Consider the following 26,523-nt stretch of genomic DNA (forward strand, 5'->3'; position numbering starts at 1 on the left):
TTTGGCGAGCTCGAACGCTGATTTGCCGCTGGGAACTTTTATTCCTGTCCATACATTGATACATACCATGAAATACATCGAGCAAATGCCAGTGCTGTGGTTAACCAAAAATATCCTGGAATCAGTTGATCCTTCAAACGTCAAGCTTCCGTACTTATTCGATACCAAGCCTACTTGTATTCGATGTTAAACATACAGCCTTGTGCTGTGGACGCTTGTCAAGATAAGATGAATTTGATATCAACCAAGCTTGAAATCAGTCGCGACCATATTTTACATAAGCAAAATCACGTATGTTCAGAGATATTCTTGCTATGCAGTCAAATGAGAGCTTTATTCCCGTCAATATTGATCTAGCACTCGGCCGATCTCGATTCAGACGGATGTGGCGGATTTCTCCCGGCCGAGATGATTCGTTGAGTCATTCGACCTGAAATCTTTTCGCCAGCATTAATCATCAAACATGGTACAAGATAAAGACGTTTAAAATCTATTAATAGGTAGAGATTATGACCTTGTATTCAAAAAAGACGACAAAGTCGATTTCTGCCAACTTCCACGATGGCTACTGCGACGAGACTTGGAGAGGCGAAGAATTTGAAGACTGCGGTAGAGCCTAATACTGTTATTTCCAAGCATGATATGGGATGGCGCCGGGTTGTTCGCAATTTCACACCATCGTATGTACAGTTCCATCTAAAATCACATCGACAGTATTACCCAGCTAATCAACATACCACGTAGATGGTTCTCAGTCAATATGGGCACAGGAATAGCCTCCATTCTCCTCAACACTTTGCCCTACAACGGCCAATGGCTGTATTACATTTCAATCATCCTTTTCGTGCTTAACCTGTCGCTTTTTTTCTTGTTTTGTACTCTGACAATCGCTCGATATGTACTCTACCCCCGAATTTTCGTCGCCATGATCCGGCATCCCGTGCAGTCCATGTTCATTGGCACTTTTCCCATGGGATTTGCGACAATCATCAACATGTTTGTGTTTATTTGTGTGCCTTTGTGGGGCGAGTGGACGAAGAATTTTGCCTGGGCAATGTGGATTTTTGACGCGGTTGTGTCGGTCTTCACGGCTTTTACCTTGCCTGCTCTTTTGTACATCTCCCCGGAGCAACCATCCTAGTTAGAAACTGACAAGAAGGCAGAATGATGCATATGAAGGAAATGGATCTGTCTTCAATGACGGCCGTCTGGCTGCTGCCCATAGTCAGTCCCATTGTAGCGGCCGCTTCTGGGGCCGTCGTGGCTGATATCCTGCCTGATCCGCGCCATGCCTTCTGGACGGTCATCGCCAGCTATGTGCTTTGGGGGGTCGGCCTTCCTATGGCTCTGATGGTGACGACAATTTATTTGCAGCGATTGACGCTTCATAAATTACCGCCCAAGGCACTGATAGTAAGCGTGTTTCTCCCATTAGGGCCGTTGGGACAGGGTGGATATGCGTGAGTTATATTCCATCATAACATTTGAACCTTATTCAGTATCTATCAGTCTGATCAATCAATACTAACGAGATTCATAGGATCCAAAAACTCGGCCTACTTGCTCAGAGTCTCTTCCCTAAGACCCAATCATCACACGCCCTCCCTTCCGCTGCGGGCGATATCTTTTGCGCCCTGGGCTTCATCACTGCACTAATACTCTGGGGGTTTGGACTAATCTGGCTCTTCTTCGCACTTACATCAATTGCATATACGCGCAAATTCCCCTTTAACATCGGTTGGTGGGGTTTTACATTCCCGCTAGGCGTGTTTGCAACAAGCACCTGTCAGATTGGACGGGAATTGGAGTCTTCCTTTTTCCTTGTTTTGGGCACCATACTTTCGGTGGTCGTCACGATGCTGTGGGTTATCGTTACCGCTAGAACGATACTGGGTGCAGTGGAAGGGAAAGTGTTTCATGCGCCGTGTTTGGGGGATATGCAGCCCATTATTCGGGCGGAGACAAAAGGGGTTTAACACCATTATTAATGTACTAATATCGTGTATAAGTATATTGTATAGTATTTGGATTTGTGCATTCAGTAAATCGTTTAATATGTCCGGGGTGGTCATTTATCGCCAAATCAAGTTATTCTATTTTATATGAGGTAGTGTAATATCTCAAGCTGACTCGATGGATATATAATAGAACCAACCACGCCTAATGAGCAAATTAGCACGGTGGCGAATAGATAGAGGATTATGATTACTGGCACCAGGTACAGGTAGACATCTCGGCAAATGAACCGAGGCGAAAATGGTGAGACGAATCTTGGCTAATTCACGAGGTTTTATTCTTTCAAATGAAATCTTCAAGCTGATTAAATATAAGGAGAATGTTGCAAGGAAGAAGGGCGTACTAGGCTAATCTCGGCACTTTCTATTTGTTGCACTGGTAGGATTCCCACTTGTCACCCGATTAGGCTTAGACGCGAATGAATTCTACTCCCACTACTACCGTCACCACTGCTACTCCTACATGCTTAGACCTTAATCAATAAGATCACGCTCTGTCTATCTCCATGACACAAACAGACCGCATCCTCACATTCTCTGATTGTTTCGTCATCAGCTGTGGCACAGTATGCTTAGACCTTAATCAACGCGCTGTTTTGATTCTAAGGCACCGCGGGAAGAACCAATTTTACTTCCCCAAGGGTCGCAAGAACCGCGGCGAGACTCTAGAGGACGCGGCCGTGAGAGAAACCTACGAAGAAAGTGGATACCCTTGTCAACTGCTGCAGCATAATTGTCTGTCGACAAAGGCTCCCTGCCCAAACCAAGACAAAAGAAGTCTTGATTCGCTCCTTGACAAGAATGTTGGCGAAAAGAATGAGCTGCATACAGAGCCTTTTGCAGTTCAGCAATGGGTTTATCAGGATGGAGTGCGGAAGTTGATTTTCTGGTTTCTTGCAACAGCAGATTCGCTGCAGCCCCCGCATGAAAACACGCAAGATGAAGGCGAGGAGAAGGATAACTTTGAGGCGCATTGGATTAATATCGAGGGTGCACTGGCAATGCTTACATTTGAAGATGATCGGGAATTAATCCGAAAGGCACTCGAGGTATTGAAACTTTCAAAAACATGATATGACGATCCAATTCATTATACCTCCATCGTCTGTTCCTTGAGCTTGAATGTTGAGATAAACCCATAATTAAAGGAGAATATGAGCCTTTGCATAGAAAAGAAGAAGCAGATTATATAGATGCATTCGGATGTCTGCTTCAGGTACCGTTGTTCGAGTTCAATGCTTTATTAAGCATGACAAAGTTGACCTCTGCAGGAGTATGACTTAGTTGTTCCAGTATTATTTTTAATGTTCTTTACGTTCATATAATCTTTGTTGTTGCAAGACTTGTATGGATTACTGAATTAACTCATGGCTCTACGGCACCGCATTTATATAGCCTTGGACGAACCCCCACTAGACAACCCATATAAGTGCCTAGTTGTAACTCTATCTCATGTAACATGCTGCCCGTCATTAAATTGTTGGTCTCCTTGGAGAACTTGCCGGCGCTCTCGGTTTTTGAATTATTATTGCTGGTAAGTATACTTTCTTATGGTATTATCTAGCCATGCTACTTAGCGTGCTGATATAAATTGAGGACAGAGGTTGCGTTCCATCTTGGGTCTAAATCCACCTTGTCGGGTGATAGGTTATCTTTGGTATCACACGCATACTGAGTCAAATTTTATGTATTTAACAATCAATATATTAATAGTATTATATTCACATTTATGATATACTAATACATTTCATCCACCGCGATAGACGGTTCAGGTTTGTCGTTCGGAGGCTGAAATCGAACAACTACAAACATCGGTTCTCGGGACTGTAGTTGGGATATATGATTTTCTCCCCTGGGGTATTCAATGTTTCTGGGATCATCATAATCGGACCTGCGAAACCGAATGAGTAAGTTTTTGTAGTAATAGATACTGGGAATATTCCTTATAAGATGCTGCCCTGGCTCAAGCGTGAGTCACCGTTGCATGACGCCAGCACCCAATCGACGTTGGTCTTACCGGACATTGGCTTCGCACTTTTGCCTCCGACGGGCATTTCCGAGCTAATCCTAGTCGATTTAGCCCGGAGGCACAGCTCGTCATGACACGCGAACGTGGAGTGAGAGCACGCCGATTTGTCAGAATTACCCCACTTGGTCAGCACGTATAAAGAGGAAATGCTTACTATGAGTGCTACTCCCTAATTCTTTTCAGAGAGTTTGCGAATTAAGAAGTACGGAATCAGCAAACGAGCCGCAATGTCCAGCACAAGTACAACCACGCACGAAGAAGAGCGCGCAGCGTATCTTCTAGATGCCCAAAACAAAGCTATGCAGCTTTTCGAAGAAATCGAGAGAGATCTTCTTCGCCCAGGCGTCAGCGAAAAGACTATAAGCGACGAGATCCACGAACTGGGAGCAAAGCGACACGGTGTCAGGACACATTGGCATAAACGGGTTATTCGTAGCGGCCCCAATACGTTGCGACCGTTTGCCGAAAACCCTCCAGATCGGATCGTTCAACCCGACGATATTCTATATGTTGACTTGGGACCCGTATTCGAAGCTTGGGAAGCCGACTTTGGACGCACTTATGTATTGGGTGATGACCCACGCAAGAAGGCATTGCGCGACGCCCTCGAGCCGATCTGGTATAAAGTCAAGGCGCGTTTCTATGAAAACCCGAATATGACTGGCGAGCAGTTGTACGATATTGCATGTGAGGTCGCCAAGGAAAATGGGTGGGAGTTCGGGGCCCATCTGGCAGGGCATATCATCGGGTCTTTCCCTCACGAGCGTATCCCGAGAGACAAGACAGCTCTGTATATTGCAAAGGGAAATCAAGAGTCCATGGGTGCTGTTGGTAAGGATGGTAACAAACGGCATTGGATTCTGGAGATTCACCTTCGTGATGCTAGCGGCGAGTTCAGTGGCTTTTTTGAGCAACTTTTGACAGTCGATTGATAGAACACTCGAAACCAGGTCCAAATACAGTCTGAGTGCATCGTCTTACAAATGATGGAGCACTTCACTGGACTGGTCGTACGTGTCTAGGAAAGATATAACTGCGTGGTTTATTTGCTACGAACCATATCTGGAACTAAAGCTAGACTTGATTATAGGCGTGCCCAAATTTTTGTGAATTATTAATTAATAGAGGATCAAGTGTGTACGCCGGAAATGAAACTTCAAAAATATAGTTACTCACACTTTGATAATCTCCAAAATTTGAAGCAGGCGTGCTATCCTCATTGGGGACAGTTCTTTAGACCTCTGGAAGAACGAAATGAGACCGATATTGTGCATTCTTTAACTGGGCAATACGGTGTAGGGTAGCTAACTCAAATGATTGCATTGTTAAGGAATACCATAGTCGTCTATTCGGTCTACTATATTGGCTATCGATCTATAGAAGCACCGAAATAGGTTGGGGAGTTGCTTTCCCCCCAAATTCTTGACCCTCGAGAGTCTTTCGAATTGGAAATGCCCCTCAAGCTTTACTCAGCTGATATTTGCATCGAGAACAACCTTAATTACTCCGTCCCATTATCCAGGCGGGCTCCAATACTTTACCACTCTCAGTCCAGACACGGCGCAGATATTTTCAAACTGGCCCACGGTGCGCTGAGATCCACAATGAATAGCCATCATCCATCAGTCCATATCCGCCTTGCGTGTTGGACATTGAGTCTCTGGAAGACAATTTTCGACAATTAACATGTGGGAGTAAGGTGGAGTCATAGCTAATGCAATCTTGGAAAGTATTCCAACAACAGCCTTGTCTGACCAGGTATGAAGAACATAGTGAATGCGATACACTTTTGCACGTGTGTGTCACGGTAAATCTGTGAAGCTTCAAAAAGGGAAAAGATGGTGTCAAAGCATTATCTTTGACTGGCTGCTCGTGTCGCATATCGCATTTAACTAGTTCAATGCTATCATGGCCCTCCGCGGGGTCGTGATCATCAATTACATGGGGCAAATCCTCTAATACAAAACGTCTGGTGGCTTCAGGGTACATTTTAATGAATGCTGTTAGGTCATGACCTTTTCCACCACTAATATCAACCATCAATATTTGCTGAACCATAGTCTCTTTCTCTTCATTTAGACGAACTTCCTGCACAGGTAACCAATTTACCCAGTGAGATCTTGCGCCACCTACTTCAGTCATGAACGTATTGAAATTCTCCGACAGAACTGGGTACTTCGACCACCAGTCAAATGCTGTCTGACCGTCTTGAATATTGAAAGCGTATTGAAAGGAGCTATCGTTCTCAGTTTCAGGTGAGCAGCACCCAGTGCCGCGGAAATACTCGGGTAATTTACTGGAAATTGGTAACGCGACAACAACGCTGGTAAGGAATGAAGCATTAGAACGACAAAAGAAATTTTGAAAAATGGAAATTAGTCTTAGAAGGTGATTGTAATGCTGAACTAACAGATTTTTCATGCTAGCTTTGATATGTTTCCTAGTTCGTATTACCTCGCTAATAGCTGGGGGTTGAATGATTTGGCGTCGACTTGCTCCGCCCAGCCCATACAGTCAAGAACTTGGAGAACACGAGCTGAGTTTGGTCATTAGGAGCTTTGAAGTTGTATTTAAGAAGAAAATGGGGTATATATACCCATAAGAACAGGGTCACAAATTTGTCTTTGTCGAGAGATCTTCGATGGTGTGCGTCTCTGCATCGCCGTCGATGAGATGATCAAATAGATCTAAATCAAGAACAATTCTAGCAGCTGTACTCTGGACAGGCTGCAGTCAAAATCATATTAGTTGACAATAATGATAAACAAGAAAAGATCAAGAGATCAGGAAGAAATTTCAAGGATAACGCAATTATCATACTAGAATGGAATTGAGAGGAACTGTTTGCAGTTTCTCCATCGCAAGGACTAATTTCTTTTGCCAACTGTAGTGCTTTCTTGCGTAATGCTTCACCTTCCATAGTGGTAGGACATGCTACATTGATACAAGCAATCTCATTGATTAAGCTAGCAACTAAGGCTGATTGACATGTTGACATGTTGAGCCAAAAATGGAGATACGTGTTTCAGGCAATACACTGCTTAGTACGCTCTGATAAATAGTAATCAGTATTTACTTAGGCCGGGGAACATTAATTGATATAGTTGACGCCTGTCTGACAAAGTGCCCCATCGCTTCGGCGTCATTGCAACTACAAATATTTTATTCCTCTTTTTTTAATTTATTGTTTACTAATCAGGTAACTAAATTTCGGCCCGATATACTTTCCCTAACACATGTAAAATGTCATATTGCATGAGCCAATGTCTATCTATCATTCGTAGTCAAAACCTCGTCCATGTTAAGAATATGCACGAATACCGACTTTCTAGAAATAAGAAAAGAATAGGCCAATTGGGAATTGCGGTATAATATAGTATGGTGAAATGGACTGGGTAGCTCGACTTGGACCAAATGGATATTAACACGGCACTAATTAATCACAACTATTCTATCATTAAATATTACATCTTTGCATGATCACATATCTTTTGCTGCTAAAAGATTTATCTAGGGGTTATAGAATCCAAATCGCACTGCACAACCGGCTTTTTCTTAGTTGATAAATGGCGCAGGTAACAGTGATGGATGTTTGTAATTATTAGAGTACTGTTTTGGTCCACATTTATGTATTCGGTTTCCTGTTTGGCAAAGCTTCCCTCCATCTAGGCCCGAAAACCCTCATGATGATAATGATAGGAAGACATGCTAGAGCGACAAAAGCCCATATAGTGAAGGTCCATCCGTTCTGTAGACGGCTGTCGAGCATTGGGGCACCAATTACAGTGCCAACGCATCCTACTCCGTTTCTTGCAAGGACAGAGCAAGAAAGAGGTCGAGCATCTCCCGGTAGAAATTCTGTGAGCATAGTAATGTTGAGGCTGATTATTACTACTAAACCGAAGCCAGTGAAAAAGTTGGCAATCAACTAAGAGGTGTTAGAGCCTGATACGATGTGTAGGAAAGAAATAATTATTAACTCACAGGTGCAAGCCAAAAGACCTTGTACTGTATTGTCCATCCATACCAAATCAGCGAGGCCACAGGGATAAGTCCCGCTAGCCATGCGTTCTCCTGCATTCGATCCTCTGGATTAAGTTGGGGCTTCCCATTCACATCAAATTGATTACTTTTCTTGGCTGAACGCATCATCACGTAGTCCATCCATCTGCCTCCAATTACACTCCCAACAATATAACCCAGGGAAGATGGGATATAGCATAAACCTATAACGAGCGTGCTGAAATTGTATGGGGGTGCAGCAAATGTCTGCTCCATACTGATGTTGAGGACGTAAAAGTAAACCGTGACTATCCCAATATACGCCATGGGAAAGAAAAACACCGGGTATCGCAAAATATAAAGGGCCTTGAATGGATCCACGATGAGCATTCTTGGGATAATAAAGGTTTTAGAAACTGCACTATGGTGGCTCAGTCGCTCCTGTGTCGTCTGCCACCAAGTCTTCTCGTCACGGCGGGATGTTTCAGGAAGACAAAGTAACTGGATCGTCAACATGGCGGCTGCGATAATCACAATGAACCACATTGTGCTTCTCCAGCCCCATCGATTGGCAAGTGCACCCCCAATAATCGGGGCTAGGAATGGGCCTAATTGGGGACCGAGGAAGAAAATCCCCATAGCACGACCGCGCTCGCGTGGCTCCCACAGATCTGTAATGGTGGCCACACCGACTGCTTGGACAGAAGCTGAACATCCGCCACTCATCAAACGCATGGCGATCAGCATTCCGATAGATTTGGAGATGGCTGCGAGAACGGCGAAGACAACTCCCAACGAAAAGGATACCAAGTATATATTTCGCCGGCCAAAGGCTACCGCCCAGTTCATCCACCAAAAAGGGAAGATAGCCATGGCGAGTAAATAGAATGCAAGGGAAAGATTCGTGACTGTGGAGGAAGTATGAAGGTCGCTTTCAACTTGGTGCAGTGCAGCTATAATCATCATATTAGCGATTACTAATTTAACTCTATTCCGTAGATGTAAAGCTTTGAATGATAAAACATACGGTAGAAAATAGAGGTGCCAAGGGGGGCAATCAATGTCGAGAATGAGACGATGCACGTAATGATCCATTTAGTTAATCGTGAATATGCTCTTGGATTGTCTACCTCCGGGATGATTGTAATCTGGGAAAAAAGACCACGACGCTTCAAACGAGGAACACTTGTAACTGCAGCCGGATGGCCAGTATTGTTTCCAGATTCTGGATCTTGTTGAGTGACATCCTTGTCCGATGCGGCCCCTCTGTTTGATATGGGTGTATTCTCGATCGGATTGTCTATGGACGCTGCTGAAGGATTGCTGTGCTCTGAATTAAGATCTGCACCTTTTTCTTGAGGGACAGACATGATCAAGAGAAAAGAGCGGTCAAGTCACAGGCTCAGTTCAATCACAAGTATGCCAATGTGAATTAAATAAGGGTAGTCGGTCCTGAAAAGAGTCACTTGAAGAGAGAATAAGGTTCTGCCAGATCGCTGATTTTGTTTGATTGGCATGCGTGTTAAACGTTATACAGAGTAGCGACAGGCATTGCGTACTAACAGCCTAAGATGCCTAACTTCGTTCCAGCTCGTGCGAGAGAAAGGGAGAGAAGGATGCCACTCGGAGAAGTGAAGGAAAGAGATCAGCGAGCCTAGCCAAGGAGAAAAGCTTCGGGATAATATCAAATAAACAAAATATAACCATGCTCAACGGTATTAAACCGAAAACGGCAAATACTTCGGACTTAATCGAGCGACCTTTACCGTAGTGGGGCTCAGACTGCCATAACCGAACGAGTCCAGTAGATGCAAACCTTTCATTGGCTGTATAGGGATCTGGAGCAGCCCTAACATTTTAGTGTCACGATAGTTTCATGGGAACCGCAAATCCGGCGATGATCGACATTCCCCGGAGTTTCGTTTGTTCACGATTCGGCATGTGGGGCCATCGTCGATCCAATAGTGCTTTTGTTGCAATATCAGCATCGCCTTTGACTAGGCAACTAATTGCCTTTATAGTTTGGTAGTTAAAAGTCTAGCGCCTTCATTCGTGAAGAATCTAGTACTGCAAGCTTGCCTTAATGACTGTTTTTGGCTACTGATTGATAATGAGAAAATTGATGCTAAGTGGATTCAAGAGCAGATGAAATGGTCGTGTTCAAGATCATATACTGCAAATCGAGATATCCGTACCTTCTGCTACTGCGAGTATATGCTGCACTAAAGCAGTGACATCTTTAGATTTTATGGGAACTCGGTGATCGCCCTCCCACTCCATCAACCTCGTGGCTTGTTTATAGCAACAGCTTTCAAGTAGCTGTCTATGCAACGGTAACCCGGCATCACGTAAGCCATGAACATGCACAGTTGGTGTATGTAGACGGAGGAGTATTTCACCCTCCTGGATGTTAGAGTTCCAACCATTGCCATATATTTTTTCGCCATTAATCCCAACCACAATGTCTTTCATATCAGGCGTAATAAGACTGGGGTCAAGTGCAACCAACGGTCCTCTTCCAGCGAGAAGAATTCCAAATTGAAAGTTTAGTCGTGGATCCCATCTTAGGCCGCGTATCCGTTGTAGTTGTTGAAGAAATAGCAAACTGGCGCACATCTTGGCGCCCTGACTGAACCCAAGCAGCCCAGCCCAAGGTCCAGTGGCGCCTTTCTCGTCATCCTCCTCCATTGCACTCTGAAGTGAACTTTTAAAAAAAGAGATTGCAGTATTGCTATCTGTCTCCGGGCACCCAAGCGCTGAAGGAATCCATGATTTGAAAGGTCCCCATTCTTTATATACAGAGAGGACATCGGGGCCAGCTTGACAAGGCAGAGGGGCCTCTGCAAACACGAGTCTAAACTTTCTTTTCAGGTGTGTGGACAAGACTCGACATTGGGATCGGAAAATTCGCGCGTTTGTCCCGCCGCCATGAAGACAGAGAATGCGTGGTAGATTCAGATTTGATTCATCGTACATTGGCATTTTCGACTTTGTAGCCCAGCTTGAAGAGGTTTGCAATAGTTATATGAAGATAGATTCACTATTGCCAGTGACAAAAACAACAAAATCGAGTCAATCACTCGGCAACGCTTACTTCTCTGGTATAATGTTGAAATATGGCACTGGATGCCACTGAATAATGCCATATAATCAATGAGACTGCGCTAGGCTATTCGCCTACAGCTAAAAGAATATACGGTCCGACTATCGGCCCAAAATATACAGGCTTGTAGAGATGGGATTATCGTCCGTTTGAAATCTTTGGCATAGATACTATTCACTATTCGAACCACGTTACTTTCTTAAGTCAACCAGTGTCGTGGGCCGGTACTGAATACGACGTGACGAGAAACTCCGCTACACAAACTCCGTCATCTAAGTACAACAAGAAAATTGAAATCAATTCTTACCTGTAATCAGTCTGAGAACCGATTTAGATAAATCTCAATAAGAAGTTCACGACATTTGGCATTTGAAGGATACACGTATTGATATTCATATACAATATGACATCTGATGGAGATTACAAAATTACAAATGGCATGGAATACCGCTACATAGGTAGCCAATGCATGGTATCATTGATATAGAAGGCAATAATTATCTTTTGTGCTTATAACCTATGTTAAGGAATAACGATCGAATAAATTTCGAATTACATAATAGCCTTGTAATCACCCAAAACTGCGAGCGTCGCTTATATCTGTATCGGCTCACATTAAAAAAGACGAAACGTTGGAAAATGTCAAAATACAGAAATAATGGAACTGCTCATCTTGAAATCATTGAGATATCTAATTGAATCAATGCTGAGTGAATCTTTTGCCGCAGACGACTCAGAGACCCTAATACGAAATATAATATGAAGTTGCCAAAAACTAATGGCCTTAAATTTCCAACTACAAATATAATTCACCTCTAGATCTTCATATATTATATAAAATTACGCCATACACCAGTGACTGTATGGTAGGTTATGCTGGTACTAGGTGATAGAAAAGATAGAGGAACAGAAGCGCTAACAGAACCGAAAACGTGATTTATACGTACAAGCGCGAAGGACTGAAAGATCAATACACAAAATTAAAGGTAGCATACTGAAAGAAAGACAAATTCAAAATAATGAATAAAACAAACAAATTCTGTCTAGCATGTTTTGCGAGTAGCAACATTGAAATTATGGGAACCGATTGGGTGACTTGTAGCGATTTGCTTTACCCTCGCACAATTTTCTGCGTCCATAAGAATGAATTGTAATTTTAGTTTAAAAATCCTGTATCCTTCCACCTTTGGATGAACTTCTTCGTAACTTCCGCACTAACTGGCGTGACTCTTGCAAGTGTGGATGAATGTTCGCAGCTCTTGGCAGTATCCAAAAGCAGGCCGCCGCAAGACATGCGTAAGAAATTGTCGTCAAGGAAATCGATGAGCATGGCAGCAGGATTATCCCACTCCGTCGAACCAGGAAATGATCGTACCTTACGTACCCATTCCTTGAAAGGAAAGATGTTTGTACGTGGAATATCAAGAGCATCTGCTAGAACAGGTATCATCTCCCTCCAGGGTTGGCGAACGGGATTATCAACATGGTAGACTGGGTAAGGCATTCGGTCGGACAGCAGAAGGTCGCTGCATGTTCCTGCAACATCATCCACCGGAGTCCAGCAGAGGTCGCCATTAAAGTCGGGCAACGCTTTCAATGTTTGAGAGGATTTGAATAAGAATGATAGATGTTCCATTGGATTCCAGTAACCAGTGATCTTGGATCCAGCAATTTGACCGGGCCGCACTGACATGACACGGAATTGCTCTGGATAGTTGTGAAGTGTTTCATCTAGAATTCTTTCACAAACAAATTTCGCGTCGCCGTAGCCATTAGGTAAGACGGAATTAAGAGAAACCCGCTCTTCTGGCACGACCACGTTGCCGCTCCAGAGAGGATAGTGACCGACGACAGCAATAGAGGAAATCAGTTGGAAGGTAACCTTGAAACCTTTCTCACGTCGTGATGAAATGTCCCGTGCAAGATCTATAAGATTGCGGATCACTTGGAATTGGGTTTCTAAACCTGACACCGGCCTCTTACCGGTCATCGGCCAAGCGTTATGCACAATGTGAGTCACACTGCTAAGAAGCTCTTCGTACTCACTGCTTTGTAGGCCCAACATTGGTTTGGATGTGATAGTTTGTAAGACTTGCACTTTACATTGAGAAGTCTCATCCAGAAGAAGTCCTCTATCCTTCATAGCCTTGAACTGACGTGCCTCTGGGTTCCGCTCTGTGGTGCTGCGACGATTGAGACATATTATCTTTTTAACGTTTGTAATAGTCGCTATGTGAGAGACAATGTGAGACCCTAGGCTCCCGCTACCCCCCGTGATCAATACACACTTATCGTCGTTGGATGTTATCTTACCCGAGGGTGCTTGAATATTGAAACCCTCGGAGTATTTGCTAATGTACCCCTTAATGGCTGCCTTGCGCTCACTGCCTACCTCAAGTTGAATCTCAGGCTTCGGTAATGGTGGGACTGGTTGTCTGTCAAACTGGGGCCCTGAGGCTAGAGCTATAATAACCCGCTGAATATCGAGTTCTGGACTGTTTCCATCTGTCCAGTCAACATGTCCGTATCCCACTGACTTTAGACCACGCTCCCACACGGTCTGATGGGCGATAGCATGTTGTCGTCCGTCATCAAACAACCACCAACCTTCAAACAAACCAAAAATGAGATCCACCCAGAAAACTGGCGAGGTCATTTCAAGCATCATTAGAAATCCATCTGATCGCAAGGCCTTTCGGACATTCTCTGTGGACTTCATCAAGTTGTGAGTAGCATGGATCGCATTACTTGCAATAATGATATGTTGAGTGCCAATAAGGTCATTAGCAGGCGGCTTTTCAATGTCATGAACTCGATACTTCATGAACGGGTACTCTTTGAATGTCTTTCGAGCCGCAGCTACGAAAGAGCCTGCGAGATCTGTGAAAGTATATTCGACAGGAATGTTTAGTTTAGAAAGAAGAGCCACCATGCCCTTAGTTGTCCCACCGGTACCGGCACCCAACTCAAGTATCTTTAAGGGACCTTTGTCCTTAGGAATTCTGGACGCCACCCGTTCAACCATGTCCTGCATTTGAACATTGGCCAACTTATTGAGTAGGGAATCCCCGTACAATCCAGTTACCAGGCGCCGGCCTTCGTCGCTTCCAAAAATGAGCTTAATGCCGTCACAGTTACCTTTAAGGACGTCAGCAAGCCGGCTTCCAGCAAAGTAAGTCAATCTGTTCGCCCATTCATGATCGGGAAAATCGCGCAAAAGCTGGTCTAAAATGGCTTCACTAGATTTCGAAGGGGTTGAAATGGCTGTGCGGGTGATCTTTGAGTCGCTCAAATTAACCAATCGAGCTTCTTCAAGCATTTTATAAAGATAGTCCACCAGCCTCTGATGCTCAGGCATGTGAGAAATGCGTTCTAGAATCTCTCCAGCTTTTGAAGTGCGAAGAGGGCAACCAGTTTGGTCAAAAGCTTCCACCGTAAGTGCAACGCAGAGCTGGGTTTGTCTGGGTAACACTATTTCCATATACCCGGCGCATCTGTAATCGTCGATAAACTTATCTGTGAGTTTTCTGGATTCCTCGAATGCTTCGATAATTGTCTTCGATGGCAATTCAAGACTATCAGAGAAAGAATTTGTCGCATACTGTGAAGACTTAACATTCTTGGGGTCCTCTAAATCTGATACCGATGTAGCAGATGAAGGAGTAAATATAGATTCGTCTTCGCTCTGGCTGCCCTCCGACTCCTGTTCTAACCCATCTTCTGCCACCTCCACACCTAATGTGTCTTTCACAACTTTGAGGAGCTCGTTGAAGCTGGTAACATTCATCAGCTCATCGCTTGGCAGAGTGCACTTGAACATCCCCTCAAGCTCGCGAGCCAGTTCCATCCCCATAAGAGAATCGATACCGATATCTGCTAGCTGGGCATCATCACTAATCTCGTGCGGTTCCATTCCTGAGATCTCTGCGAGTAGAGCTCTGACCTTGACAACAACATCCTGTGCGGCGGATGGCTTCGCTTTCTTTTCCTTTTCGTGTTTGTTAGGTCCGGACGCTTGGTTTTCATGACTACGATTTGCTGTGGCCGAGTCAAATTGAACCTGGGCAGATGTGACCGTCTTTGATGGTAACCCGGATAACCGTGCAAGAATTTTACTCATTGTTGCCTTAGCCACTTTATGATAGTTAACACCGAGAATGACCTCCATCAGCTTGCCATTGGTAGAGTCAAATATAAAGATGTCAGTGAGGTAAGAGTGCTCCGACGGTAGCTCTTGATGGTAAGCAAAAACGTCCCATACAGCCGGTCGTTTGTAATCTGCACGGACATCCGGGCTTCTCATCCATTTCTCGAAACCAGTAGCGATATACATGTCTCCAGGGTCTTTCTCAGTCATGCAATTGACCCAGATTCCACCAACCTGGCTAAAGGCATCAGATAGCAATGGGTCTAGCCACGTTTCCCCCTGATACTTCTTGGTGACACGACCCGCCGATTCAGTCCCTTTACCTACTAGCTTCTGCAAGCCACGGTATGGGTTCGAATAGTCAACGACCTCCCCAAATGTTCTGTAGATATTTCGGCCTTGAATGATATCATCTGCATCATCACTGTTGAGGATGCTGAGACAACGTTGATGACCAACCAAACGTTCATATCTCGAGAATTCAAGACGCCATTCGTGGTTATCAACAGGGACAAAGATGATCTTGCCCGTCACATGTACGGTACTGTTCTTCGGCGAACCGTTGTCGCTGATTATCTTCCAATCCCATAGGTGAGGGTCAGATTCCTCTGATTGAACGTCCAGCCAGACAGATCGCGATTGATCAATACATATTGGTGACTGGTTATCAACATTGCAAATTCTTGGTTCGAGACCGGATGCCCCAAAATCGGGATAGAGGCTGATGAGTGACTCAACCGCAATATCTACTTCAACGGTAGCTGGACATATTGGTGCTGTATTTGCAATTATATGACCGGAAACAAACTCTAAGTATTTCTCTGTCGTTGTGTTGATACTGAACCGGGCGGAGCGTTTGCTGTCGTCTTGATACCCAACAAAACTCCAGAGGCCCTTTGGTTCTCCCGTCACCTGTGCAACGACTGGCCCAGTTGTTGAAATGGGTGCAGGCACAGGTTCCATCCAGTGTCGAGACTTTTCAAATTGGTATCCCGGTATCATAAGTGGCGAATATTCGTAAGTTTGGCATCTATGATGACCCCAAAATGTCACGGTAGCTCCTTGTTTCCAGAGAGAAACAGTTGAGTCGACCAAAAGCTGCAATGCACTATCGGCGGTCAGATTCATTGGCTGAAAATGAAACTGCGCAGGTGAACCAAGAGCTCTGCTGGCCATATTGGTAATAGTGGAATTTGACCCAGCCTCTAGGAAAATGGCATTTGAATACTTTTTGGAAAGCCGATGAATAGCCTGGCTGAAGAAAACCGGGTTTCGCATATGATCAGCAACATATCGTGCAGTCAAAGGTTCTGTGGAAGAAAACTCGGTCGCTCTTTCCAGAGGAATGATTGGCTCATTGAATTGAATGCTTTCTCCAATCTTCATTAAGTCTTTCATCAAAGGCTGGACTAAAGTAGAATGGAAGGCATTAGTGACATTTAGCCTTTTGAATCTGAGCTTGGAGTATGTAGGGTTCTTGGAGATGGTCTCTGTAGTAATGTCGATGCTACGAGAAGATCCAGCCAGAGTGAAACTTCGGGGCCCATTAAGACAGGCAATTGTAGGTGCTTCCTCCCCTTCTTCGGCGCAAGCCTCTGCTGATACGGATAAGATTTTTTCTACCTCATCTTGATAAGCCTCGACAGCCACCATGCCCCCCTTCTCGCTACCCCAGCTTTGCTTGATAATTTTTGCACGACCAGCAATCATTTCGATTGCATGTTTAAGCGAAATACCACCAGAGATGCACAACGCAGTCAACTCTCCAAAACTATGCCCGACCACAGCTGCGGGTTGAATGCCGCACTCAATCCAACTTTTGGCACAGGCAAACTGTGTCGCAAACAGCATCAGCTGAAGTTTGACCGTGTCCTCTACGGAGTTTCGCTCAAATATTCCTGGGAAGATGCTTTCACAACCAATTGATCTGCATATCGAGTCACATTCGTTGAGGTACTTTGCCAAGACAGTGGCATTGTTAAACACCTCCTTACTGAGCCCGACGAATGTAGATACCTGACCTCCAAAACATAGGATAATAGGCCTTATAGTTGGCTGGATGACCGTCCCTGCACTGGTCAAATCGCCATTTTCAATAACACCGAGTTTCTCCGCCAATTGTTTACCTGATCGGCTAGTGAAGATGAGGGAGCGTTCCAATGTGGGATTGGATTGCCTGTTAATATTGAATGCCAGGTTCGATATTTCTGTTTCTGCTCGGTTGTTGGTAGTTAACCATTTCCGAAGCCTTCTGCTATATTCTTTCAATGCACGCTCATCTTTCCCATATAATTTGAAGGGGTAGTCAATCACGGGAGCCTCACGGGTACTTTCGTTGGACCCAGTCAAATGAGGGGCTTCGGAGACCACAGCGGAGGCATTGGAACCGGATGCACCGTAGTTGTTAATCAGAGCTACCCTGTACTTGTCTGTCCAGTCCCTCATCTTAGTCACTATTTCCATGTTGTCATCCGCGGTGGCATTGAGATGCGGATTTTGGGTCTCAAAGCTTGGCTGTGCTGGAATGATTTTGTTTTGGATCATAAGTAATGTTTTGATCAAGGAAACCACACCGGACGTTGCCTCTGTATGGCCCACGAGCCCTTTAACAGACCCAAATGCAAGTGGCTTCGAGCGTAGCTTTGATCCTCCTAGAACCTGACGAATACTGTCATATTCTGCCGGGTCCCCAACTTGTGTGCCTGTACCATGCGCTTCTACCACAGATATTTGGCTTGCATCAACTTTAGCATCGCGTATCACATTGCGGAACAGAGACGAGAGGGAAGGAGCATTTGGGACAAATATCGGCGTGCAATTTTGGTTCTGGGATACTCCGGTGCTTGAAATTGTTCCTAAGATTTGATCCCCATTTCTGATGGCGTCTGACATCTTTTTCAGAAACACAACAGCAATGCCTTCACCCCGACAGTAGCCGTCTGCGTTAGCATCGAAAGGTTTGCATTGACCTGTTGGACTCAAAAACGATGCAGCAGCCAGATTCTGGAACCAAAGAGGACTATTCATCATATTTACACCGCCCGCCAGAGCAGCGTTACATTCGCCGCTCAGTATCGCTTTACATGCTAGATGAACGGCAACCAGTGATGAGGAACAGGCTGTGTCGATAGTAAGACCCGTACCAGTCCAGCCAAAATAGTGACTAACTTTGCCAGCTATGAAGCTTTTTAGATTCCCGGTTGCAGTAAAGGCGTTGGGTTGATAACATGCGACGTTGTCCGCGTAGTCAGCTGCACATTCACCAATGAAACATCCGATATTTTTATCCTGTTCCGGCGAGGTGAAGTATCCAGCTTGTTCTAGCGCCTTGTATGCGACATGTAGTAATATCCTTTGCTGTGGGTCGGTAGACGCCGCCTCCCGAGCACTCTTTTTGAAGAACTTTTGATCAAAAACATCATGATCGTTCAGAAAATTACCAAAGTACTTTCTCTGTGGATCAACCTCTCTCCATTTGGCAAACTGAACGCGGTTCCGGGGGGCCTCCTTGTGCTGGGACTTGGCTTCACAAAGTAAATCCCAGAATTCATCAACATCATCCGCCCCTGCAACTTTAATCGACATACCCACGACAGCTATGTCGTCATTTTTTCTAATAAATGGGGTATTATTGAGAGCAAACTTAGATGATCGATTTTTAATATCTGACACATGAACCACCTTCGATTTGATTTCACGCAAGATCGAAGGGGGAACACAAGGTTCTGGTCCAAAGGAAACAACAACAGCGTCTTGGTCTTTTAGCTCTGAGTTGTTAATCTCTTTGACGGTCTGGTACCACTGGGAGTGGTCAAGCAGAATGGTCTTTAAAGCGTGTGCATGAAGTCTGCCCTCAGTGAGCAGTCCACCGCCTGAGTTCGACCTCGTGCGGTAAATAAGACGAGATGCGTCAGGGAGTAGAAGGCCCGGATTTGATTCACAAAACTCAATTATTTCGTCAACGTCACCTGTATAGCCCTTGTAGTGAAAACGACCATAAAGGCCAATTTCGGTAGCGACTATTCCTGCGCTCCGCAGTTCCTGTTGTAGCGTGACGATTCTTTCCGCTGACGTGGTTATGGTGGCTCTTTGATCGTCATATGACACCGAAATATATGCCTAAAACATACATGTAAGTCTGCTCTTTTAGTATTGGCTAGATCTGAATACCTCAGGGTACTTCTTGATTATCTCCCTCAACTCGTCGCCTGCTGTGGGGGTATTCCAGGCGGTCGCCAGCGACTTAGACACACCATTAGTGTTGACAATGTCTTGAGTATCGACTATTCCTCCAATTATCATCGCGAGTCGAATTGCGGTGGATCCATAGCTTTCGATATCTCGACGATCTCTGCTAATTGATACAGCTAGGGCACTGATAAATCCCATACAAAAGCCCAATGTTTCCGTGGAACGCTCAAGAACAGTACTCGAGGCTGTGGAATCAAGGTAGCTGATATATTCTGTGATATGTGTGATGATGACGAGTGGGCTCAGAATGATATTAGGGAGATGCTCGCTGTCGGTAAAGTCAAGCTTCCCCGTTTGAACCCAGTCGATGAGGCATTGGAGTAATTTCGACCCGTTGATAACTTTGTATTTAGGGAATCTTTCCACAAATTCTGACCAATAGTTTGGAAGGCTGGTTATCGTATCAACTATCCACTGCAGCTGCTTTGCCGTGCCCTGAACCGCCCGGAATCCAGACCCATGAGAGGACAGTGCCTGAGGCCCGAAGATGAGAACTCTTTTTCCTTGGCTCATCATAAGATTATTGTTGAAAACTGAGTTCTTCGCAGTTAATTTTGCCCAAGGCAATGATCGAACTGCAGGTTAAAGAAGTTTGATAGCCTGAAAGACAAGGGAAGAAGTGATGGAAGGTGAATCTCGGAGACAGAGCTTAAAGAAAGAAAACTCACTGCACTATTCAGCAGTATCAGGAACTAAAAGCTTACTGAAGAATTCGGCCATTTATTGTATCTGAGCTTCGCCGTTCCGACAACAGCGAATCCGATCAGGAGATCCCGAGATGCAATTAACAGATTTCGTACGGAATCTACCGAATGACTTATTGAATTGTATACTAGTAGAGAAAAACTCCATATCACAGGAATATGATACCGCTCAGCCTATAATCCTGCTTTGTATTTTCTATTCAATCGTTGGAAACTCCGACCTGAGCTCTGGTCACCCTGCCGGATAGCATCGAAACTCCGCATACCGAGGATCTGTTTCCATTATCAAATAGAGATAGCGCTATTGTATCTGTCCTATCATCGGACATTGTAACTCGAAAAACGTTTAGCGAAAATCGGCAGTTACCTTTTGGTGCTCCCTAAGAAATAACGGGATAGAGTTTCCATAGTAAGATTTAGGTACTATTTAGTGGCAGGCTAATAATCTGGATACAATTCTGTCAACCTCACAAGTTTGGTTTTACTATTATTTACAATTACACGTAGTTTTTCCATTAGTAGATCCCATCGGTTGCTCATTTTTTCTCCAATAGCAATGTACCTTTTGCGGATAAGTATTCACCTCGTTTAGTAGGTTTATCTTAACCCTTCGGAATATACGCAATTTCATGGTATTATTATCTCTTCCTACCCTTTGAATTTTGATTCTCTCTATTGCCCACAAACATATGCGCTGATTGCGCCAAACATTTTTATGCCCCCTGACGACCGATAGGAAAATACACCAACTGTATCAACGTCTATGCTCCATTATTTGTTGGCTACTACTATATATCTCAATGTTGTGGCGACTAACACAACTGGCAGGAAAGTATTTACTACGTATGTAAGTTTGCATATTATGTTGTCATCATTTAGGCCCGCGAGATAAATTATGTACTAATATTCTCTGTACAGACCCGAATTATAAATGCTGATTGTAGAAATTCGACTGTTTATCTTCATGAACAATGGGTAACTTGAACACAACGTATACTGGACCTAGCCCCATATATTTCAAGCAAATATAGCATGCCAGGGTAGATCTCTAATACTCCGCAATTATGTGATCCGTGAATAAATATACGACGGCATCAGTCAGTAAAGATCATATCTCAAATACTGTGAAATCTTGGTATCCATGCCGTACAGTTTTGGAAGCTCACCAAGTGCTACGGGAAAATATAGTCAATTGACGCTAAATGAATTTTGAAATCCGGCATGCAAATGATCTGGGTATATGCAGTCATTGATCTGTGCATGGAAATGAGTGGTCGTTGTCATTTTAATTATCAAGTTTTCCAGTGGTTGATTATATGACTTCACTCAACAAAGATCCGGAAAGGCGACAAATGAATGATAAGTAGAAGAAAACACAGTCAAACAGTCACTGCTTGTATCCGAAGCTTACGAATTTTCTCGCTATTCATGCAAGTATGAAAGTTTATGTCTTTAGATTTCCACAAAAGTTGGCTATGCAAGGGGAAAATACTCTCGGGGTTTCTCTGTCGATCTGCAGCCAGGTCTTCAAACTTCATTGGTGCCGGAATGACCACAAAAAACCCCCATTAGCAACGGAAAGCAACTGAATGAATGAATTATACCCCGGTTCTACCACGATATCACAACCATGCATTTTGATAGATCCGGACTGTTTTACGGCCAATAAGCGCACACCGGAAGTTTAGAATCGTTAATATTTTTAAAATATCAATTTACAAAGCCAGTTTGTCCTGCAGAGATAGACAAGCGTATTGCGCATCCGTCAAATACGCACGTGCCACATTGCACCTAGCCTACTAGATTAGGAAACTGGCAGCATAGAAACTCCGGGTCTTCTCGGACACAAATTGACAATAAAATGTATCTTTTAGAGAGTTCGTGTGGTAGTAGACTTCGATGTATTGCAAGTCGTCAATATCGCACTTTTATAGCTACACAAGACCTTGGGTGCTCTAGTATATCTGTAACGTTTTATACTATTTGGCCATTTCGTTAGATAGTACTATAATGAGACAAATATGCCTTTGAATAATGCATAGTGCGAGTAAATTTTTTATTGTGATCTCGTAGAGCTATTATCTTAGCGAAAGTGGAGATTTCATCTAATTAGTGGAGATTTACAACGATCTAAGGAGTAATGCATTCTGAGATAATATAGAATATGGTTCTTCAGGTATATGAAGAGCGCACAGCACTAATATATAGCTTAAAGTACACAGTAATTCTATCTTGTATAAGGAACCACATTAGAATGGTTTCGCAACGGTGCAAGCCTATAGATCGTGCACATCATTACTTACCAATTTAGGAAAATTCTTGTTGAATAATAACAGTGAAAGCCTTACCATTCGGCACACAAGTCCCACTTATCGAACGATGGCCCTAGGTAGATTGATGTCAATGGAAAAGATTACTCAATGAGAAAGATATATTGAAATTGACAATAATGCGCTCTTCAAAGTTAAAAAGAATGGACACGATTTGTGCTTTCAATAGAATATAGTAATTCCATTGACATATGACTGACATTTCGCACGTATGAAGTAGTGAAATATGTTTTTTGTTTTCCTCTCCCATTTAGCAAGTACATGTACCATTAATTAAGCGGCACGGGCTTCGCTACTCCAAAGAGATTATTTGAATCCCATTTCCGCTTCAACGAACTCAAGCGTTCGAGATTATTCTCACCATACCAAACATTGGGACCTTCATCGCCATGAGCATAGTTTACATATGTTGCAAATGTAGGAAAGCCGCTAAATTCATCGAAATGCTGGCGTTGCTGGGTAAAAAAGCCATCCGTGATGGTGTCTAAAGTAGAATTAGTTGGATAGAGATTCTCAAAAACACTACAATTGTCTTAGTTAGAATAAATTATGAAAGAACAAGAGTGGGAAAACGTACATATTCATCTTGGTTTCACGCCATGGATAAACTCCTCGTCGCTCAGGGGGAGCAGACATTGGACCCTGCGAGCTATACCGCTCAATGGCAAAGTCACCCGCATAGGTTGGATTTTCCTGCGAAAAGGTAATGAAATCTGTGAAAAATCCTTCAAATACTCGTGCGTTGGTTTGGTTCAGCGCAATAGTATAAGGGTTGATATGCAAGTTTGTCTCGCACGCGGTTCCTCTGCCCGCGGCGTCAGTCAAACCGTCCCAAGGGAGAGTTTCATTCGTCCATGTAGTAGGATTTAGAGCAATAAATTGATTTATGTATTGCGCAAACTCTTCTTGTGAACCCCAGAATACTAGATTCACTCCGATAGAAGGCTGGACATTGGCATGTCGTTAGAATAAAAACTATATGGCTTTTGATAAGTGCTGACCTCTTGAATCGTCTGATTATACGATACCCCAATTGTGATTGACAATTCTGGAGGAAGTGTCTCGTCAAACGACTCCAATATATTCCATATCGATCCATTCGCTGATGGTGGGTACGATAAGAATGCATTTTGTGCATATCCACCGTTTGTAGCGTTGTATATTTCATACGTTGCGGACGTAATTATGCCAAAGTTTGCGCCAGCACCTCGGATAGCCCAGAAAAGATCTGAATTCTCGGTCGTGGAGGCATTAAAGGGAATACCGGCAGCTGTCACGATCGTCACCTGAAGGAGGGCATCGGAAGTATATCCATGGATCCCCTGAAGTAAGCCGACGCCTGCACCAATAGTTGCCCCCACGACTCCAACGCATCGTGCATTTCCAGTTGCTGTGATGTTGGTACGTCTATATTAGCAAATTATATTCATATCTGCTCGGCGAATTAGGTGAGAGGTCATACGGATTTCCTTTCCGATACTGGATAAGGGCTCATATAGCTCCCCATACGTCACTCCACCACCAATCGTGATACGGTTATTTTCCGCGTCGACGTCGATTGTATTGAAATTAGAAAGATCAATACTAATTGCATTCGTCACATTGGCAAAATTCTGGGATGCGCCATGACCGCCGCCGGTGGCGAGAAAGGCAATATTGTATCGCGACGCAAGTTTTACCGTCGCTGCCACGTCTTGTTCTGTCACCGGCTTGACGGCTCCAATATAAGAAGGCGCATCCCAGGTCGACCAACGTTGTTTCGTTTCGGTGCTCCAGTTAGAATCGTTAACAGAATAGATTTTTGCTCGTTCTGATAAGGCCGGACCAAAGATTTCGGTAATATTAACATTACCACTACTCTGGGCTGTGGCCAGGAGGGACATCGACACCAGGAGGGGGATGTAAGGCAACATTGCTGCAATACTAATCGCCAGTTCCCTAATTTTGGCCTAGAAGGTAATTTGAATCCACCAACATGCAAGGTACGAACGTAAAATTGGAGTGATCATGCATAGTTATTTATATCTTGCCTTCAGCTGGTGTGAGGAGCATTTTGTTTTGTTTTTTTTCTAGTTTTTATTACTCCGCAGTTTACTGCATGGGTCTCTTCGGCTAGCAGATGGAGCACGTCACTCTTCTGCGAGAATCCATTGAAAATATAAAAACTAAAATTCACAATCGGAAACTAGAATCTATATTCTCGTTCCGACAGTCAGAAAAGTTTGTTTGTTCTTATCGGCGATCTCGGACTTTCTCAACGGAGTGAGTCTGTTTCCCGAACATACATATAGCAATGGATGAACTATCAATGCTTAGCAACATTTAATGTCGGGATAAAAATGAATGGATGTCAATTCTCCACATATATAGAGGGGATCTTTCAAATGCTCTTTTTTGTCTAGAGAAGTATCATTTCAATCGGTTATCGGGTATAAATCGTATCACCCAATGAAACTTGCCTAATATGGTCACCTATAACTGGACACCTGCCTCTGATGGAACATGGCGCAAGGAACTCGGTGGCCTTGAAAAGGTCTATCGCTTTCAGTCAATCATCAGTCGTGAGACTGGGAAAGAACACTGGGGCCTTTACGCGGGGTGTACTGTTAAATTCTCTGGCTCTGTGATCAGCCCAGCAACGGCATTGCGAGATGCATGGAAGACACTACGCATACAGTTCCCTGCACTAGGTATTATTGTCGATAGATACGAGGCAGTCTATCACGCAGCAGCCAACTTGGGGGATAACGATTGGAATAGGGACAATAGTACAGACACTCTTGAGCTCTGGGCGCAGGAAACTTTTCTCATTGAGCGAAAAAGAACCGTTGAAGAAATAATTAGTCGATATCCACTTCGTGATTTACCCGCTTTGATTTGGCTACCTAGGTCGTCAGAGGTGGTGCTTTTAGTCTCCCACTGGCGTTCAGATGGACTGGGAGCAGTGATGCTTCTCAATCGGCTGATGGAGTATCTCGTCGAACCGCCCGATATTTCCATGAATCGATGTGGTAATCCAGAAACTGAACTAGCTAGAATTTCACCGAGCCTTGAGGATGCGGTTGGTGCTCCATTGATTCCAACTCCTGGGATCATCGAAGCGGCCAACAACATAAGCATGAAATTCCGAGAAAAGGCAATGAAATCAATTGGCATAGCTTACAACGGTGACCATACCACCGCTCCTGGAAACCCCGCCATCGAGGCCGTTTCCTTTACGGCAGAAAGCTCAAGATCCCTTGTACAAGCCTGCAAGGTGCGTAATATCACTGTATCGGCTGCTGTGCATGTAGCGCTTGCCGAAACCATCTTTGAGATGTCTGCGGATAATGTCACTGAATACGCAACAATCATGGCTGTGAATATGCGTCCGTATCTCAAAGCGCCTTACAACTCAGATGACCATGCTTGTCGCGCATATGTGACTAGTATTACGCCGGTTGTCCAAAAAGGGGCAAGCTTCGAAGACTCCACTCTAGCTGTTACAGAGTTATTCAGAAATTGGCACTGCGAAAGAAATGCACAAGCCTTGCGAGAGATTTACAAGGGCGCTTCCCAGGTCCTTCTCTCGCCACCTCGTCGGCCAGTCGGACCGGCCCCAAACCCACCAAATGGCATAATGCACAGTAATCTAGGTGTAATTGACCGATTTCTAGCGGCGCAATATGGTAATGGCTTGGTGGAAGTCAGCGAGTTTCGTTTTGGAGTTAGTATGATGACGCGGCAGATGATGTTATATCCATTCTCTTTCCGGGGCAAACTGAATTTCTCGATTAACTATAATGATGCTTTTTATGGCACTACAGCTCCACGGAGGCTTCTTGATGGTATTCAAAGCAAGCTCGAGACAGAACTTGATGTAAAATTAGTGAAGGTCTTTTGATTGATATGCTTAGTCGTCAGTAGCAAATTCCTGCTCTTATCTCGGAATTAATCTTATAT

General features: G+C 44.1%; 9 protein-coding genes across 9 annotated transcripts; 4 read left to right on the forward strand and 5 right to left on the reverse strand.

The window, feature by feature from the left end:
* Positions 1-561: 561 nt before the first annotated feature.
* BGW36DRAFT_400074 (putative MFS transporter) lies at positions 562-1,976 on the forward strand (the record flags this gene model as incomplete). Its single annotated transcript, XM_046218601.1, has 4 exons — positions 562-680; positions 745-1,113; positions 1,164-1,460; positions 1,541-1,976. 4 exons carry the CDS (start codon positions 562-564, stop codon positions 1,974-1,976), a joined length of 1,221 nt encoding a protein of 406 aa, XP_046067957.1.
* A 545-nt stretch (positions 1,977-2,521) lies between these two features.
* On the forward strand, positions 2,522-3,088 carry BGW36DRAFT_431203 (NUDIX hydrolase domain-like protein; the record flags this gene model as incomplete). The annotated part of the gene is made up of 1 exon (XM_046220957.1): positions 2,522-3,088. The coding sequence occupies one exon, from the start codon at positions 2,522-2,524 to the stop codon at positions 3,086-3,088; it is 567 nt and encodes a 188-aa protein (XP_046067958.1).
* Positions 3,089-4,021: 933 nt separating this feature from the next.
* Positions 4,022-5,084, forward strand: BGW36DRAFT_39916 (peptidase M24, structural domain-containing protein). Its single transcript, XM_046218488.1, has 2 exons — positions 4,022-4,203; positions 4,259-5,084. Exon 2 carries the CDS (start codon positions 4,272-4,274, stop codon positions 4,974-4,976), a length of 705 nt encoding a protein of 234 aa, XP_046067959.1. The 5' UTR covers positions 4,022-4,203; positions 4,259-4,271; the 3' UTR covers positions 4,977-5,084.
* Positions 5,085-5,599: 515 nt separating this feature from the next.
* BGW36DRAFT_437681 (O-methyltransferase-domain-containing protein) lies at positions 5,600-6,465 on the reverse strand (the record flags this gene model as incomplete). The annotated part of the gene is made up of 3 exons (XM_046221470.1): positions 5,600-5,830; positions 5,851-5,857; positions 5,908-6,465. The coding sequence occupies 3 exons, from the start codon at positions 6,463-6,465 to the stop codon at positions 5,667-5,669; spliced, it is 729 nt and encodes a 242-aa protein (XP_046067960.1). The 3' UTR covers positions 5,600-5,666.
* A 1,007-nt stretch (positions 6,466-7,472) lies between these two features.
* On the reverse strand, positions 7,473-9,665 carry BGW36DRAFT_347942 (major facilitator superfamily domain-containing protein). The gene is made up of 3 exons (XM_046213251.1): positions 9,074-9,665; positions 8,029-8,999; positions 7,473-7,972 (listed from the first exon to the last, which is right to left on the reverse strand). The coding sequence occupies exons 1-3, from the start codon at positions 9,414-9,416 to the stop codon at positions 7,670-7,672; spliced, it is 1,617 nt and encodes a 538-aa protein (XP_046067961.1). The 5' UTR covers positions 9,417-9,665; the 3' UTR covers positions 7,473-7,669.
* Positions 9,666-10,212: 547 nt separating this feature from the next.
* BGW36DRAFT_347947 (serine hydrolase FSH) lies at positions 10,213-11,028 on the reverse strand (the record flags this gene model as incomplete). The annotated part of the gene is made up of 1 exon (XM_046213252.1): positions 10,213-11,028. One exon carries the CDS (start codon positions 11,026-11,028, stop codon positions 10,213-10,215), a length of 816 nt encoding a protein of 271 aa, XP_046067962.1.
* Positions 11,029-11,959: 931 nt separating this feature from the next.
* On the reverse strand, positions 11,960-20,216 carry BGW36DRAFT_464557 (putative polyketide synthase). The gene is made up of 2 exons (XM_046222256.1): positions 19,467-20,216; positions 11,960-19,415 (listed from the first exon to the last, which is right to left on the reverse strand). The coding sequence occupies exons 1-2, from the start codon at positions 20,061-20,063 to the stop codon at positions 12,306-12,308; spliced, it is 7,707 nt and encodes a 2,568-aa protein (XP_046067963.1). The 5' UTR covers positions 20,064-20,216; the 3' UTR covers positions 11,960-12,305.
* Positions 20,217-22,704: 2,488 nt separating this feature from the next.
* Positions 22,705-24,528, reverse strand: BGW36DRAFT_347952 (FAD binding domain protein). Its single transcript, XM_046213253.1, has 4 exons — positions 24,044-24,528; positions 23,583-23,971; positions 23,159-23,526; positions 22,705-23,103 (listed from the first exon to the last, which is right to left on the reverse strand). The coding sequence occupies exons 1-4, from the start codon at positions 24,492-24,494 to the stop codon at positions 22,851-22,853; spliced, it is 1,461 nt and encodes a 486-aa protein (XP_046067964.1). The 5' UTR covers positions 24,495-24,528; the 3' UTR covers positions 22,705-22,850.
* A 484-nt stretch (positions 24,529-25,012) lies between these two features.
* On the forward strand, positions 25,013-26,504 carry BGW36DRAFT_410500 (uncharacterized protein). Its single transcript, XM_046219142.1, has one exon. The coding sequence runs from the start codon at positions 25,046-25,048 to the stop codon at positions 26,462-26,464; it is 1,419 nt and encodes a 472-aa protein (XP_046067965.1). The 5' UTR covers positions 25,013-25,045; the 3' UTR covers positions 26,465-26,504.
* The last annotated feature ends 19 nt before the right edge of the window (positions 26,505-26,523 follow it).

This window comes from Talaromyces proteolyticus (genome assembly GCF_021365285.1).
Source record: "Talaromyces proteolyticus strain PMI_201 chromosome Unknown BGW36scaffold_11, whole genome shotgun sequence".
NCBI lineage: Eukaryota > Fungi > Ascomycota > Eurotiomycetes > Eurotiales > Trichocomaceae > Talaromyces > Talaromyces proteolyticus.